Raw genomic sequence first — 16,121 nt, forward strand, 5'->3', positions numbered from 1 at the left:
TCGCCCAATGTAAGAAGGCTAAAGCGGTTAAATATTAATCTATGGATGGATAGTAAATATTACAAATACTTCCATACATGGATTTTGCACACACACACACACACACACACACACACACACACACACACACACACACACACACACACACACACACACACACACACACAATACATCTATGACACACACCAGATAGCAAAAATATGAAGACTACAAGGATGGAAGCATGGCTGTAAAAGGGAGGGACAGCGTCATCCAGGACTCGCTGCCTATTGGCCACACGCACGTAAACGTACATTTGACGTTATTTTGAAATTTCAGCGGTGAAGGCGTGAATCTTTTTTGTGTGTGGGAGCTGCTCCACTGCAGCCTTTACGGTTGGAAATTCAAAAATAGTGAGGCGAACGCACGGAAGATTAAAATGTCTTTTTCAAGAGCCCCGTTGAAAAGGTTCAACGAGGACGTAGGTAAGTGACATTCAAACGCGAGCTATTAACGTTAGCATATTGGCAAATTATCCACTCAAGTTAGTCAACGGTAGTTAAGTAACGTTAACGTTAGCTTGTGTTTGACGTTAGCTGATATGTGTAACGTTAACGTTAACGTTAGCTAGGTAAGTTAAGTTACCGTTAACGTTAACTGTAATTGCTAAAACAAACATGAACTAGGGTCTTTACATGTTTAACGTTAAACCAACAACGGTGGCTAACATTGTGCTATTGGCCGAAGGTTGTGCCCCTCCACCGGGGTCCTATGAGATCAAACCTGGGGACCTGAAGGGAGCTGCTTCCTTCGACAAATCTGATCGATTCAGACTTGTCAAGGCAGGTGGGTACATTTTATAAGCATAATGCAACAAGGAAATAAAAATAAATTTATCTAAAGCATAACGTTTTGTGCCACGTATTTTCATTATGTGCGTATTCAGCCGCTATGCCACCACCATCGCCCTCCAGAAGTTTCATGGTGTCACCTGTCCGTAGGACTATGTCGGTCGACGGTCTTGTAAGTTGTATTTTATTTCATCATGTAACAACGCCAATCATATGTCTCCTCAGTAACCGACCTGCCAGTCTAACATCTGCTCCTGTCATAAAACTAACCTAAACTAACTGATGTCGTGTGTATAGGTTGAAGGTTCAAGTGTAAAGAAGAAGAATGCCGTGATGACCATGGAAAGGAAGCAGCAACAACTCCTAGAGAAAGAGGTAACTAACGTACACTTCATCAAAGGAACATTTGTGCTACAAACTAACCACATATCAGAATCAGAGTACGTTATCGATCCCCTCAGGGAAATTGTTTAGTTGCAGTTGCTCACAGTCAAATGTTAAGGTTAAAAAGTAGTAAGAAAAGAGCGAATCAATAAGTGTATATAGTAACATAGCTACAGTAAGATAGAAACGTTAAGCAAAGTGAGATTAGGTCAAAAAGTAAAATTAGACTAAAAAGATTTTCCAAAACAATGGATTGTACATAATTGTACTGTAGTGCAGTGTGAACATAAATACAGTACAAACATAAATAAGTACAGTGTTAATTAGAGGTCGACCGATATGGGATTTTCTCTGGCCGATGCCGATCTTTAGAAATCAGGGTCAGCCGACCGATAAATGCTGGCGATTTATTTTGGCCGATATGTGCTTGTTTTTAAACCTCTATTTGAAAGATAAAGTGTAACACTAATAATTACTTAAGATACACAAAATTTCTCAACAAAAACATGTATTGAACACTTCACCAATCTGCACTTGTATACTTAAATTAAAAATTAGTGCTGTCAAATGAATTTTTTTTTCTTAATCACGATTAATCGCTGAATTTCTATAGTTAATTGCGATTAATCGGGTTAGGGTTAGGGTTAGGGTTAGGGTTTATCACATGATTAAAATTCTATTATTTTGCATTTCAGAACTGTTTTTAAGTACATATTAACAATGGAAAGCAATTCTTACCAGTTGATCTTGATTGGGAATCAAATGAATGCAAAGAAAGTTACTTTATGAACTTGACTTTAAGATTTGTATTCGTTTTTATTATTTATTTATTTACTGTAAACAAAAGAAAATGTGTGAATCTAGTCACACATTTGAATCTAGAGTCAATATAGTGTTTAGTAACTTCTAAATAATGTTGATTACTCACTGATGTTCAGTGATCACTGGTTAATGAGAGTGTTTGCACTCTGCAGCAGTTCCAGTGTGGCTGCTTCCTCCGTGTCATACAGGCTGTGTGTGGTGAAACTACTGTCCCCCTCGACGGCAATGTATGAGACGGTCAGAACATGCCAACTGTAGTCTTTAAGACTCGAGTCCTCTACGATGCTGACAGGTCTGCAGTTAGTTGCCACCCATTTCGCAAGAGCTGTAGTAATTTTTTTGGATTTGGTTTCATCAACAGGTCAGCAACTAGTAGCACTCTCCAGTTAACTGTACTACTATGCTTAGCTCTGTAGGTGGTAGCTCAAGCTTGACGTGCTTCGGTGATTAAATTTATTAAATTTGGCTTTACACAATGTGCATATGGCTTTCGACTTGTCTACGAGCCGTCCGGGAGTTTTGGAAAATAAAAAGCTCCATTCAGAGTCATTGCTGCTGTGTTTCTCCATCATGCTGCAGCCTGCAGCAGCAGGATGTGTTAGGAGGAAGTGGCAGCTTGATGATAAGTAACGGTGCTGCAAAGGGTCAAAATAGTAGCCTGTTAGGCACCACGCAAAGCCGAGTGAAGTGTAAAATAAAATGAAATAATAAAAATGAAAAAAAAAAATGGCGGCATGCGATAAAAAAAAAATTAACGCATTATCCTCGGCCCTTAATTGCATCACGATTAACGCGTTATTGCTGACAATGGGCTTAATATACTCTGATATCGGCCGATGTCGATTATGTAAAAAATGCCAAAAATCGGTCGACCTCTAGTGTTAATATAAGTAACAGCAGTGAATAACAGATGTTGCACATGTAACTGACAAATTATTGTACACAATTGTCCAAGAATATTGAGATATGATGTGGGAATAAATGCTGTGAGTCCAGTTTTGACACTCTTAAGCGTGTAACACTCAGAGGGGGGAGGCCATTGTTCCTAATATTACTGTAGATGTTGAAGTAATAAGCGTCTCTTTGTTTCCATCCAGATAAGGTCTCTGGTTCAGCAGCGAGGGGAGCAGGACCGCCGCCTGTTGGCTCTGGAAGACGAGCTGAAGAAGGCTGAGGCCAAGCTGCTGGCTGCAGTCAGGGAGAAGACGGGCCTGGCTGCCAATGTCGCCACCCTGGACAGACAGCGGGCTGAGCTCAAGAAAGTCAACGAGTTCCTAAAAAACAAGGTGTGCTTTCTTTTGATGTTTACTAGGGGTGGGGGGGAAATTTGAAAATCGTACGTATCGTGATTTTATTTTTGCGATGATTTTTAAAATGGATTCTTTTCCCTAGAATCAATTTTTTATTCTTTATTCTATCAATGATTCACCTAAATATTTTCTGTTTATACTGTACCACCAACGGCGACTACATCATATCCGTTTCCAGCAGAACAGACCGAAAGCAGAAAATCCATGTTGGATAGATAGAACCTTTATTGTCATTATACAAGTGCATATTGAAACTTCGTCTGGCTTTCTTCTCCCAGGGGAACTAAAAAACAAATACATTATTATGTACTGCTTTACAAATGAAATAAATGTCAGACTTACTGACATGTGATGCACATTCTTCTTAGAAAACACTTTGTTTTTAGAAATGTCTCATGGTACATTGTCTCTAGAAGTGAATTATTCAACTTTTGTTTTTGTTTAAGAAGGAAAAGAAAATCGCAATACTATCGAATCGCAATGAATGAAAATCGCAGTACAAATCGAATAGGCACCCATGTATCATGAAAGAATCAAATTGGGACAAACGCATATGTCCCAGCCCTAATTTTCGTATTTAGTGTATTTTAGAAATCCTTTCTTGATTACACCTTGATATGAATGTCTTAGGTTCTAAAATAATTTCTTAGCAGTGCTGCATGAAAAGTATGACGGTGTACATGTTTTTTTTTAGGTTTCTGCTGACACTACAAAGAAGAAAATCAATTCTCTAACCATGGAGTTAATGGAGGCCAGGAACACAGTGGATGTTAAAAACAAGGTATAACTGGTGTACACATACTTTCTTTATTACTTAGTAAATAATCCTCTATTGGTTTAATCACAGCTAATAGCTAATCACATTTTTATCCGCAGTAGATGCTGATGCTTATGTATAGTGTGTGTTTGTGTCCAGGAGTTAAATGTACTGCAGATTAACACTGAAGGCCAAGTGAAGGTGCTGGAAACGGACCTCCAAGCTGCCAGAGCTACTGGTGCTGCTCTGAAGGACAGGAACAAAGACTTGGGTAAGATTTAACAGCAACAGATAGTGCTACTAATGAGACACACATGCTTACATCTATAGAAGAATAAACGTTTATTAATTAACCAGGGCTGTACTTTGATTTTTACCTTTTTAACAGAGGACCTTCACCAAGTGACCAAAACCCAAAATGAAGAGCTGGAGAATGAGAATGCTAGATTGCATGGTGAGTTCTGTGTGTATGGCCTGCTTTTTTCTCGACACACTTTTTTGGCCCCCGATGTGATTTATTTATTAATTTTTTTTAAATATTGAATATTTGCCGATACCGAGTCTCGATCCGATACTTCAACGCGAAACGATCATATTGCAGATATTGCAAGTGGATTTTGGACTGTTTTCACTTTCTAGTTTAAAATACTTCCACACTGCTGACATTTTTGTCATGTTAATGTGTAATGCCAAGTTACTTGCGGGTTTACGTTCTGCCAGAAATTGTGCTCAGCTGACGTAAATGATCAGAGTAAAGTGATCAGGGTGACTGCTAGGGGTGTGCAAAAAAATCAATTCACATTCGTATCACGATTCAAGCTCTACCGATTCAAAATCGTTTCATAGAATTCCAAAAATCAATTCATATTTTTTATTGTTTTATTGTATGTCTACTGCAATCACATGGGAAAAGTAACTACATTTACATACTGTGAATCGTTTTTTTAATCGAGAATCGTTTTTGAATCAAATCTATTTTTAATCGAATCTTGAGCCTAAGAATCGGTATCGAATCGTGACATTTTCTGAATCGTGCACCCCTAGTGACTGCCGATCCCCGATCAGTAAAAAATGCCCATATCGACTCCAATCCAATACAGAGCCATAGGGACATCCCTACACACACTTAGTTGTGTTTACCCATTGCTTCTAGAAAAAAAGAATCCTGGAATAGTTGCCAGGTTCAGCCTTGTGCACTTTAAAGGCCCAGATATACTTCGTTTTAATTACGCGCTTGCGTACGTAAGATAGCTGCCATGCATATCCTGCGTTCCTTTGGAGCGTAGGTTGTGCCCGTCTTCAGAAATTAACGCTATGCATCCGCAAGATGCAATTCAGCACATGAACGTGGGGGCAGCATATCATCGGACAGGCAGGTCAGCAGCTGTTCCACACTCAAGCCAAGGAACGCAAAGTACGCAGGCAAGTATGTAAACAACGCCGTTCACGCCGCCGCTTGACTACTCGTACGCATTGTAAAAAAGCTAGTATATGTGGGCCTTAGATGTATGGATGTCCCTTAATGTACAAATTCACATCATAGGTTATAGGTAACGGTGTTCCTGCGTGAGTTTGTGGGTTTGCTTCCTTATCCTACCACCCATAATTCTGTGTTATTTTTTTCCAGCTGTGATACGGGAGCTGAGGGAGGAGATCAGTATCGTGCAGGGATACCTAGATGCAGCCAACGACCAGATCCAGGTATAAACTTAGCTTGTAAGAACAATTCTTACAAAAGGTGGACATATTTTATTCAGACTTTGTTAAAAACACACTTGCCCTGTTTGTGTGTTCTTAGGATCTCCGTTTGAAACTCCGAGAGAAGACACAGGAGAACACTGTTGCTGGTTCTCAAATGGAGAAAGTGAAGTAAGTACATGCTAATGGTCCCTTCAAGCAAGTTTAGCTCTCAGCATCGCGATGCAGTTTTTAAACAGCCTAGGGCGTGATCTACTTTAGATTTCACTTGTTTGACTTCAGACGTCACTATGTCTTCTTAGTTAATTTATTTGAAGACATTTCTTTCTATTTTAGTTATCTTGATGTGGGATTTGTTTTAGAAATCTATTTATTCATTTTTATTTAATTTTTGTTATTTAACATGAAATACAATTTCAGTGTCCCTTTTGATAAGAGGTTGATTTTGAAAATCTGTTTTGCACAGTTTATATAAATAAAGGAATTTTAAATTTTTCAGTCATTTGTCTGCAGCTCATTCTGTTAAAAAAAATATCCTGAGAATTGTATCGTGAACTTAAAATCGTGAATTGAATCATGAGTTGAGTGTATCGTTACATCCCTACTCACCTGCCACTTTCCCACAGGCAACTAGAGACGGAGCTAGAAACCATCCAGTATGTGCTGGGACAAAAAGAGGAGGAGGCCCAGCAACTCCAACAAGAGCTGCAGGTGTCTAAAGATGCTTTAGTGAAAGTGGAGAAGAGGCTGGAGCACCAGGAGCTGGAGCTGAAGTCTTCACAAAGGTCAGTGAGTGACATGGAGGAGCAACTGGACTCGGCCAACCAAGAAGTCCAAGAGTCTCAGGCGACTGTTCGACAGCAGGAGGCAGAACTGGCTCGCCTGAGAGAGGTGCTCAGACGGACGGAGAAGGAGCTGGACGAGAGAGTGGCACATCTGGAACAGAGGTGTCTGTTCTCTGAGGAAGAGAGAAGTATGTTCGCCAAGATCCCGTTGCAACATTGACTTAAATTGCAGAAATAATTGACGGTTATATGATGCATGAATTGTGTGGTTATTTTTTTCTTCTTTTTTTCTTTTTAGGCAAGACTCAGGAGGAGGGGATAAGGAGAGTGGAGGAGTTAAAAAAAGAGCTCATCTTACTAAAGGAAGCTAAAAGAGACGAGAAAAAGAGAGAGATTCAGCTCGGGCTAGAACACGCTGCTCTTACTGAGGAACTGACGAAAGAAAAGGTTACGCGCGCGTTGTCTCACATGGCATTAGGGCTGCTCGATTATGGAAATAAAATCATAATTGGGCAATATTGAAATCACAATTACTTAGCACGCTTCCTCGTTGACTTTTGGAAAGATGTTGCAATTATTGAAATTGAAAAACAAACAAATCAACATTGAAAACACCTAGAACTGAAATTTCCCTTCATACTTTCCATTCAGAACACATGACAAAATAAGTTTGCTTGCAAAACATAATGTGCAACATAATCGTTTTTGTGATCATTAGGAGCCAAAATCATAATCGCAAATACAATTTTGCACAGCCCTACATGGCACATTCTTTTTCGATTCAGTGCAGGATGACATAAGCCGTGACTGACTCTTTTCCTGTCCTCTGCAGGCCCTGGTGGACTCGCTGTCTGTGCTGGTGGAGCAGGAGAGGGAGGAGTCTGAGGAGCGGCTGAGGCAGCTGAAGGAGGAGATGGAGGAGGTGCTGGGAGAGCTCGCCGTCCTGGAGGAGCAGGAGCGTCAGAGGCAGGAGGCGGCCGAGAGGCTGCAGGAGGAAAACACAGAGCTGAAGAGACAGCTGAGTGATACCAGCGCACTGTTGGAGAGGTGAGCAACCAAAGGCTAAGCATACTAAGGAGCAGGGTTTCCGCAGGCTCTTAAAAAGTCTAATATTTCAAAATCAAAACTTTAGGCCTTAAAGTTTTAGTGCGTAACTTTTTGATATTAATGATTGTCCGTTACATTCAAGTCATTGTCAAATGAGTTGCTACAAAGCAACAGTCTTAATTTTCCTATGTCCATACAACGCTACCTCTAATGCTCTCTTTTTTTAATTCCGTAGTCTTGTACTTCTTTCTTTTTTTCGCTAGTCCAAATATAATTTTGCTGTATTACGACTACAAATGAGACCAAAATGCTACCTATATTGCAGCCAATCAGCTTTTGTGTTATTGGCGCGAGTCTCTTTCGGGTTGTACCACAGACATAAAACAGATGTTATTCTTCAGCTATGGGGAAGTGCAAGTTTAGCTGTACTTGGCTTGAAAAAAATTAATTTAGGGCTTAGTTGATGCTGTGATAAAGGTCTTAAATTTCATTCATAATGGTCCTAAAAAGTCTTCAATTAGACTTAGTGAAACCTGCAGAAACTCTGGATGAGATGTTTTGACAGAAAACGTTGTCCTCCTCACTGCACTTACAAAAGAACCCCATAACGTACAGAGTTATTCTCCAAGTAGTAGGCATGCCGCTCAACAAACATTTTTTGCTGCATTTGAACAATTTGTCTTTTTGATGTACACCTACAGCTGCAACTAAAATTTAATTATCAATTCATTTGTCAGTTATTTTCTGGATTACTCGATTAATTGTTTAATCTATGAAATGCCAACCAGCAGTCCAGAAGCCCAAGATATTATGTTTACCATCATACATGACAAGCAAATTGTCTCATTTGAGAAGCTAGGAACCAGATAATGTTTGAATTATTGCTTGTAAAATGACATTCTTTTTTTAATTCAGTTTGTCTCGATCAGCTCTCTAATGAATCGGCCAATTGTGTCTGCTGAGTTAAAAGACTTTCAGATTTTGTATTGATGTATTGACGGGACCAGTATTTCACAAAATGTAACATTTTGTGAGAGAGAGAGAGAGAGAGAGAATAAATTGAGAAAATGGTACCAAAATAAAAGAAGTGGAAATGGTAATCTTATGATGCTTGTATCAGTAACGCCAAAATACATACACATCAAAACTGTGTGCTTGTCATTTTTAGTAAGAGCAATGACGTGGCATCCTTAAAAGAGGAGCATTTAGCAGCCATGACAGAACTCCAGGAGGCACACACAAACTCACTGAGCAAGATGGGAGTCATTGTCACAGAGCTGGACAGGTGAGCGCTCCAGTTGTCAGTATTCCTGCAATGTGAGTTGGATTCATGTTTGTGTTTAGGTCAACATTCAGTCAATATGTGAGCGTCACAGGCTCCTTGTCTTACTTTTTTAGCGCCAAACAGGCTCTGCGGGGAGCAGAGGGAAGACAGAAAGACCTGGAAGCGGAGGTGGAGAGAGTGATGCAGCAGAAAGAGGAGGAGGTCAACAGAGTGAAGGAGGGGTTAGAGGAGCAGCAGGAGCGGCAGTTAGCTGAAGCCAAAGCCAGGGAGGAGAATTCAAGGTACGCTTCGAAATTCACTTGGAGTCTGCATAGAAATAACTTGTCACTTTCCCCCCGTTTCTTATATTCCCCTTTCTTCCTCGACTTGACAGAAAGTTGCTGGAGGTGCAGACGCGCCTTGCACAAAAAGATGAGGAGATAAAGGCACTGGAGGCGAGCCACGCTGCCCTGATCCATCAGCTACAGTGGGAGAGAGAAGAGGAACTGGGGCAACTAGAGGAACAGAGAGGTCAGGGTGTAATTCTGCTCCAGAATGAAAAGGAAAAAGGCCGGAAACTGCTCGAGGAGGTCAGCCAGGAAAAAGGGGCATTACTGGAACAACTCCAACATGAAAGAGAAGAGAGAGTTAAAATCCAGACAGCCCTTCAGGAGGAAAGGGCAGCATTGGAGGCTGCAAGAGAAGACCACCAGCAGGTCAGGTCAGAGGCGCTCCGACTACAGGCAGAGCTTCACAGAGTCAACGGGGAAAACAAGAGTCTCCTGTCTCAAGCAGAACTCAAAGAGCAGGCCACGCTTGCTCTTGAAAACCAACTAAACATGGCAGATCAGGACAGGAGTTGGCTTCAATCTCGTCTGGATGAGGTTGGGCAAGGGGGTCTGAGCTTCCAGGCCCAAATAGACCTCATGGAGGAGAAGACCCGAGCTTTGCGGCGCGAGTTGGAAGAGCAGAGACAAGACAGCCGTGCTCTGCAGGAGCAGGTGCAAGTTCTGACTCAGGAAAAGGTGACACTGCAGTGGGAGATGGAGGAGCAGCGACAAAAACTCCAAAGGTGAACAAGATGTGATTTTTTTTTTTTTTTTTGTGTGTGTTTGTGTGATTTTAGTTTTTTACAGTTGCACATTTTAACTCATCATTCCTTTCCTCTAAGCTCCCAGAGTTCAGAGACAGAACACTGGAGGAAACAATATGAGGAGCTGTTTACAAAAGTCAGGCCCTTCCAGGTCAGTCATTTCTACATCAGTTAGAATTTGAAATCTCTGAATAGTCCAGATCATCTTTCATTAAAGCTGCACTAATCAATATTTTTATGTGTAAAGTGAAAGGTGTCCATTGTGGTGATAATTCTCACCCGTACAGTTCCACTCAGCGTAAACTGTTTGGATGCAGTTTCACTGCTCTCATCAACCTTGTCTCCAGCTGTATGTTAGTGTTTCGTTTACACCTTGTTGCGCTGCCCCCAAGTGGCCAAATCAATCAATTCATGCAGGCTTTGGTTAAAGGGGTGATAGAATGATTATATAGGGTATTTTACACTGTTCCTTAAGGTCTCCTATTAGGGTATGTAACATTGGTTGGGCTGTTCTATGGGTCCTTAACTACCCTGTGAATATGGCTCTATTTGTAACAAGAGCTTTTCTTCCAAATATGGTATGCTCATGAATATTTAGATGAGCTGCGCGCTGATTGGTTTGAGCGAACCCCATAGAAACACATTGGAGACGAGACAGCAGGTCTCATATTTCAGACACTGCAAAGTTATACATTGTTTGTCGGGCTATTTCGTTATTAAATTCACTTCTGAGACTTTTTTTATGCGAGAAATCAACTATATAAAGCTCAAATATGGGCCGTTTTACAAACATTGATGGCTAATTGCAAATTTGGTAAGACGTGTCGGAGTTTAGCTAGGAGCTCCACACAGTCTGACGAGAAAGCGGCAACCTCCATACCCAGTGAAAGTCACCGTTTCTCGCCTGCTGGACTACTATGTTTACAGATCGCGGCTAGCTAGTTAGCTTCACTTTCGGCATAATTAAAGTATATTTACAGTTTGAATTTCGTCACGCCACTTATATAACATATACCCCAAGGTCTCTAACAATGGTGTCCGATTTCAATTTAATGCATTTTTGTGAACATTAGCTAGGGGTTTCGTTAGCTGCTACTGTCCCTTCAATCCTATGAATCGCGGCTAGCTGCAGGCCCTGGAGCTCCATCAGGGCCTCAGCATTTTGTAGTCCAGTAAGCCAGAACCGGTGACTTTGCGCGGGTATGGAGCGCTGCGGGCTTCCCTTCGTGATGGAGATCCAGCTAGCTCACAGCGAGTCTATGAAGTAGGACACGCCGGACGGCGAGGCAGCACCGGCCGCTGTCACGTAGCCTGCTGAGCTCCTGCTGAACTGCCACACACAGTCGGACAAAATTTGCAATTAGCCATCAATTTTCGTAAAACGGCCCATATTTGACCTCTACATAGTTGATTTCTCGCATTAAAAAGTCTCAGAAGTGAATTTAGTAATTAAATAGCGGACCTCTGGAGATCTGCATGACCTAGCTAGATTCAGAAGACTAAGCTGACCTCAGGTCAGTGGTGGAGCCTATGCAAATGTTGGGGCGTGACAAAGACTAGGAGTTGAGATGCTTACGTCAGCTTCCAGCTTTGTTCAGATTTGCCCGTTTTCAGCGGCAGTTTCAAAATGTGAGATCTGCAGAGGATAGGGGTATCAATGGGATTTTGAGCTTCTATGTATGTCCTATTTACCCACCGAACTGTCGTTATTCAACTATCACAAGGTAAAATTGGTTTTGCATTCTATCACCCCTTTAAAATAAACGGATGAGTTGAAACCCCTCTCAATATTAATGCTGCTGTGTGCCCACAGGAGCAGCTCAATGCATTTGCAGCAGAGCGAAATGCGCTACTCAACGAAAACGGAGCAAACCAGGAGGAGTTGAACAAGTTGTCCGATGCCTATGCTCGTCTGCTGGGCCACCAGAACCAGAAGCAGAAGATCAAACATGTGATGAAGCTGAAAGATGAGAATATCTCCCTAAAGCAGGTGATCCATGCCAGCAACACTGACTGCTTTCCAAACCATAGCCATGCGTTTTGCATCTGTCCCGAGTGCCTGTACTTCATCGCCATTTTTTTTCTCTGTGTGTGTGTAGGAGGTGTCTAAGCTTCGGTCCCAGGTGAGCCGGCAGAAGAGTGATCTCGAGCAGCTGAAGTCAAAGCTCCCTGGTTCTACTCGCCGCAGGTTTGATCCCAGCAAAGCTTTCCAACACGACAAGGAGAACAGGCGAAGTGAATCTCTTAAAGAAGGTGAGTACTAAACTGCAACACCCTAAACCTACAGTATATAGGGGCAGAACACACAAGATGTGATGAGAATTGAACAGTTATATGATTTCTGTTGACGATTTTCACCTCATGTAGTTGCTAAGATATTTGTGTGGAAGCCTAATTCTTTGTTTGTTTTGTCAGGAAATCATTATGCATAATGGAGCTGTTCTGCCAGACAAGAAGTGACAACTAAATTGAATTTCTATTGGACTTTGAAATACTTTTTTTTTTTTTTTTTTTGTGTCAATTTTGTTAAATGGTTTTTACAGCGTTTTGTGGCAAATTATTACATAGAGAGTGTATGTATGTATCTGGTTTTGATTTTAAAAAGACATGTTAGCAGTAGACTATGTCCATAAGCAGTGTGTGAAAATAATGAGGTAGTAGATAGCAAGTCTACAAAGCAGTCCAGAGGACAATAGCATAGTCAGCATTAAAATATGAGATGTGTTTTGGGATTTTATCATTTTAACTTTCTCAGCAATTGTTAGGGTTGCAGAACCAGTAACTATTTCATGTGGGATAGCTCTTAATAACTATTTCTTCTTTGTAAATAAAGACAGATTTTAATACTCTTGTTAAACAAAAGTGTTACTGAGGTTTCTTTTACTCCCCAAATGTAAAAAAAAAATGCTATTTACAAAGCCTTTTGTGCTTGGATGTTCTCGGTCATGTCTGCCCTCAGCCAGTAGAGAGCACTGTAGGACTGCAGCCACAGGTTGGAGCGCAGCAAATGGCTATTACAACCCACGTTTCATCCACACTATATACCCGCTACAAAGAACACACATTCACATCTTTGCAGAACGGAGCCTTGGGTTATGGTTCATGAAGCTTTTATTTCCTTCAATTGATAAGACATAGCCAGCAAGTATTGGACCAGAAATTGACTTTTTTTTTTTACCAGCTATGAGTGGTGCTAGTCGTGGAGTAGCGAGTCAGTTGCAGTAGCCCTCCAGGTGGTAAATGCTGCATGGCTTATGGCAGCACTGCTCCACGATGCCTCTCTTCACCTTGGGCTCTTCACGGCCAGACAGAGCACCTCGCAGCCGCTGCGCCTGATTGGCCCTTGTAGACAGGAACCCTTTTAAAGAGGAAAAAGTTTCCTTAGCCCTGTGTTAAGTCCTGCTGCTGCTGCTGCTTAGGCAGGAGCCTAAATGGCTAGGTAATCTGATCTCCCCAATCCATTTAGTCTTGTTAATCTATACTTCAAGAGGAGATATGACGGAGCTCCAACAGTGGTTTATCATAGTTTACATATCTAAAGTTAACTTCAAACCATCGAGATAATGTTTGAGCGTCCAAATAACGTAATGAGCCATTTTGGGATTGCGCAAGGTTTGGGGTTATTGGATTTGTCACATCATAGATGTGGAAAGCGACATTATGAAACCAAAAGCCTGGCCACACCACTGAATTCAAAAGAGGCCTGAGATGGGTTTTGCACGCTAATGATGGTTTGGACAAATACGTTTAGTTTCCAGCATGTTACCACTAAATATTTTCCCTCCAGCTGGAATCCAAATTGGCTTTCTCATTAGACTGAGTCTGAACTTTAAACATGGTGGGCAGTGAATGCAGAGACACAAAGCCAGCCTGGCATGTTGGGGCCAGTGTCACACTGTTCCTTTCTGAACTCCCACCATTAAGGGGACATTTAAAACGTATTTTACACAAGTTAAACAGAATGAGTCTAAAGCGTTACGTGGCCTTACCGAGCAGATGCTCCAGATCTCGCTTGTAGGGTCGGTTTGGCCTGTAGAAAAAGCCCCGCTCTCCACATACGAAGTAGAGGGCGTCCACCAGGCTGGAGCCACACAGGTGCTGGTTGGGGGCCGAGGACACCCCTGGAGAGTAGAGTACCAGCAGTAACAGCATGGACACCATGCATAGTACCCTGGCCATAGGAGGGAGACCTCTTGGACAGAGCACATAAAGAAAAGTTTACACCGAACACGGTACAAATCTGATCCCATTTTTATTCTGCTAAGTTTCAAAAACAATCCGTAGAACTGAATCCACCCATCAATAGTTAATACCTCGAGATGCGGGGGAAAGCTAAAAGGATGAAATGATGTTCAAATTTGATAAGACCTTTTCTTGATGACACTCGGGCATCACAAACCACTTTATTTTAATAACTTTAGATATAGATGTTTTACGATGTTCCTTTGAAATTCTACCAGATAGCTTCAGGCTTTGAGAGTATAACTCAGACAAAAAACACTCAAGGCATGCAGCAATACCCCAACTCAAAATAAGAGCTTTGAAGTAAGCAGAAAACTGAACAATTAATTATTTCATTGGAAATCAAAGACCAGGAAGAAAAAGCCGCTAGGACACAAGGTCTGCTGAAAAGTCATTGGATGATATTTGACTCAAATCTCTAAAGCTGACAGACTGTGCCTAAGTCAAAGATTAAGAAATGTGATGAGTGCAAAGATTTTTTTTATCTTGATGACCTAGGTTGACTTCAATCAGTTATTTACTGGGGTGAGCTGGTAATGATACGTCTAAATTAATTGGATAGGTTTAGTGCTGGTTTAAAGTTAAAATCAGCCCCAAGACTCTACCAGGGTGGACTGTAGGTTATCTTTTTGGTGTTTTGTTCATATTTACAAACCGCATTTTAGGTTATGTTTAATGTTATTTCTACACAGCTCCTATTGTAGTCATAGGAGTTCAATAAATGATTATTGATTTGATTTTAATTCCCAGGTTTATCACCATCTATTACAAGCTAGACAGAATGCCTATGTCCCGACACCATCGTCGTGGATACTGTCAGTGTATCCACAAGGGCACTCCACACCGTGCTCTCTCAGGTTTAGCAGCTATAATGTGAGAGTGGGAATGATCTGGCCAAGATTACAGAATTGTCATTAGTCAAATCCCATTTGTGATGTATACTTACCAGAGTTGGAAGTTCAGCTCCTGTTTCAAGGTGAAAAAACATATTTAGCAGTCATTTGGAAACTATATAGACCTTTTGTGGACATTTTATAGTGTACTGCAGACTATTGGATTGAAAATGAATCATTTTAACAGTGTCTTTAACAATGCACCTGTGCCAGGCATTACTACATTGGCAGAGCACTCTTTCTGGCCCGCCACTCCTCTATCCCCCTTGGCTGTATCCCAAGCTCGTGCGACTCTTTACTCTCATCCCTGGTTATTATACACATCGATTTTAAAAGCTGAAATCTTAAGGGAATACAGAGAAACTTTCTTACCTGTGTTTGAGGCTTCAGTGCAGCAGAGCAGTTGGTTGTTACAAATGAAAAGGCTAGGCCTATAGGACTATTAAGGTACAGAGAAAATCTCCACCTGGCTAGGTATAACTTTCCCCTTTATAACTCTGCACCTGACCTTTGTCAGCCTCAGCGGGAAATGCTCGGTCCTCTCATTAACACTCTGGCCCGTAAGCATGTTGATCCTGCTCTTGAGTGGCACTAAGTCATTTAACTGAGTGGGAACCAACATCAGAGTTGGGATAAATTTAAGGGATGGCAGTCACAGATGGAGACGGCCAATTTAATCCCTGCTGTGTGCTGTCCTGACTGACACCTCTCACAAGCTCTCACACGCTCTCACACAAGACAAATGCGTCATGTTCTGATCACATACTGTAGATTAGAGACACTTCCAGGCTTGTTTAGTGACCACTAGTGGTGGCTTTAAGGTAGAGCTCTGTGCATGAGTAATGAGAAGTCTATCTATCTATCCATCTTAGAATTATTTTTTTTTTAAACAAACAACAACTCTGACTATAAGAAATGTCATGAAGTAGAATAAAGGTATGAGGGAAAGATAGTCGCACACTCGTTGCCACGATACAAAGAATGATTGGTTACACT

The 16,121-nt window shown here is 41.3% G+C and overlaps 2 protein-coding genes across 3 annotated transcripts; one reads left to right on the forward strand and one right to left on the reverse strand.

Annotated features, from left to right (window-relative positions):
• Nucleotides 1–251: 251 nt before the first annotated feature.
• hmmr (hyaluronan-mediated motility receptor (RHAMM)) lies at nucleotides 252–12,847 on the forward strand. 2 transcript variants are annotated; one of them, XM_031302563.2, is made up of 20 exons: nucleotides 253–464; nucleotides 727–825; nucleotides 926–1,002; nucleotides 1,128–1,205; nucleotides 3,134–3,322; nucleotides 4,041–4,127; nucleotides 4,263–4,374; nucleotides 4,492–4,557; nucleotides 5,731–5,804; nucleotides 5,902–5,972; nucleotides 6,428–6,774; nucleotides 6,885–7,033; nucleotides 7,419–7,633; nucleotides 8,802–8,918; nucleotides 9,032–9,199; nucleotides 9,292–9,969; nucleotides 10,069–10,141; nucleotides 11,804–11,980; nucleotides 12,090–12,243; nucleotides 12,406–12,847. In XM_031302563.2, the coding sequence occupies exons 1-20, from the start codon at nucleotides 419–421 to the stop codon at nucleotides 12,420–12,422; spliced, it is 2,994 nt and encodes a 997-aa protein (XP_031158423.1). In that variant the 5' UTR covers nucleotides 253–418; the 3' UTR covers nucleotides 12,423–12,847. The 2 variants fall into 2 exon arrangements, with proteins under 2 accessions (XP_035861033.1, XP_031158423.1); XM_036005140.1 differs by lacking the exons at nucleotides 8,802–8,918; nucleotides 9,032–9,199 and having other exon boundaries at nucleotides 252–464.
• Nucleotides 12,848–13,062: 215 nt separating this feature from the next.
• Nucleotides 13,063–15,840, reverse strand: insb (preproinsulin b). Its single transcript, XM_031302556.2, has 3 exons — nucleotides 15,498–15,840; nucleotides 13,980–14,182; nucleotides 13,063–13,348 (listed from the first exon to the last, which is right to left on the reverse strand). The coding sequence occupies exons 2-3, from the start codon at nucleotides 14,167–14,169 to the stop codon at nucleotides 13,203–13,205; spliced, it is 336 nt and encodes a 111-aa protein (XP_031158416.1). The 5' UTR covers nucleotides 14,170–14,182; nucleotides 15,498–15,840; the 3' UTR covers nucleotides 13,063–13,202.
• Between the last annotated feature and the right edge of the window lie 281 nt (nucleotides 15,841–16,121).

The sequence above is a fragment of the Sander lucioperca genome, chromosome 1 (genome assembly GCF_008315115.2).
Source record: "Sander lucioperca isolate FBNREF2018 chromosome 1, SLUC_FBN_1.2, whole genome shotgun sequence".
In the NCBI taxonomy this organism is placed as follows: Eukaryota; Metazoa; Chordata; class Actinopteri; order Perciformes; family Percidae; genus Sander; species Sander lucioperca.

What these genes read in the sequence shown, in the direction of transcription:
- hmmr (XM_031302563.2), top strand. Translation starts at nt 419, where the DNA reads ATGTCTTTTTCAAGAGCCCCGTTGAAAAGGTTCAACGAGGACGTAG. An exon ending in ATTGTCACAGAGCTGGACAG is followed by an intron (nt 8,919 to 9,031) that starts GTGAGCGCTCCA and finishes TTACTTTTTTAG; the next exon opens with CGCCAAACAGGCTCTGCGGG. An exon ending in CAGCGACAAAAACTCCAAAG is followed by an intron (nt 9,970 to 10,068) that starts GTGAACAAGATG and finishes CTTTCCTCTAAG; the next exon opens with CTCCCAGAGTTCAGAGACAG.
- insb (XM_031302556.2), bottom strand. Translation starts at nt 14,169, where the DNA reads ATGGCCAGGGTACTATGCATGGTGTCCATGCTGTTACTGCTGGTACTC. An exon ending in AGATCTGGAGCATCTGCTCG is followed by an intron (nt 13,349 to 13,979) that starts GTAAGGCCACGT and finishes CCTCTTTAAAAG; the next exon opens with GGTTCCTGTCTACAAGGGCC.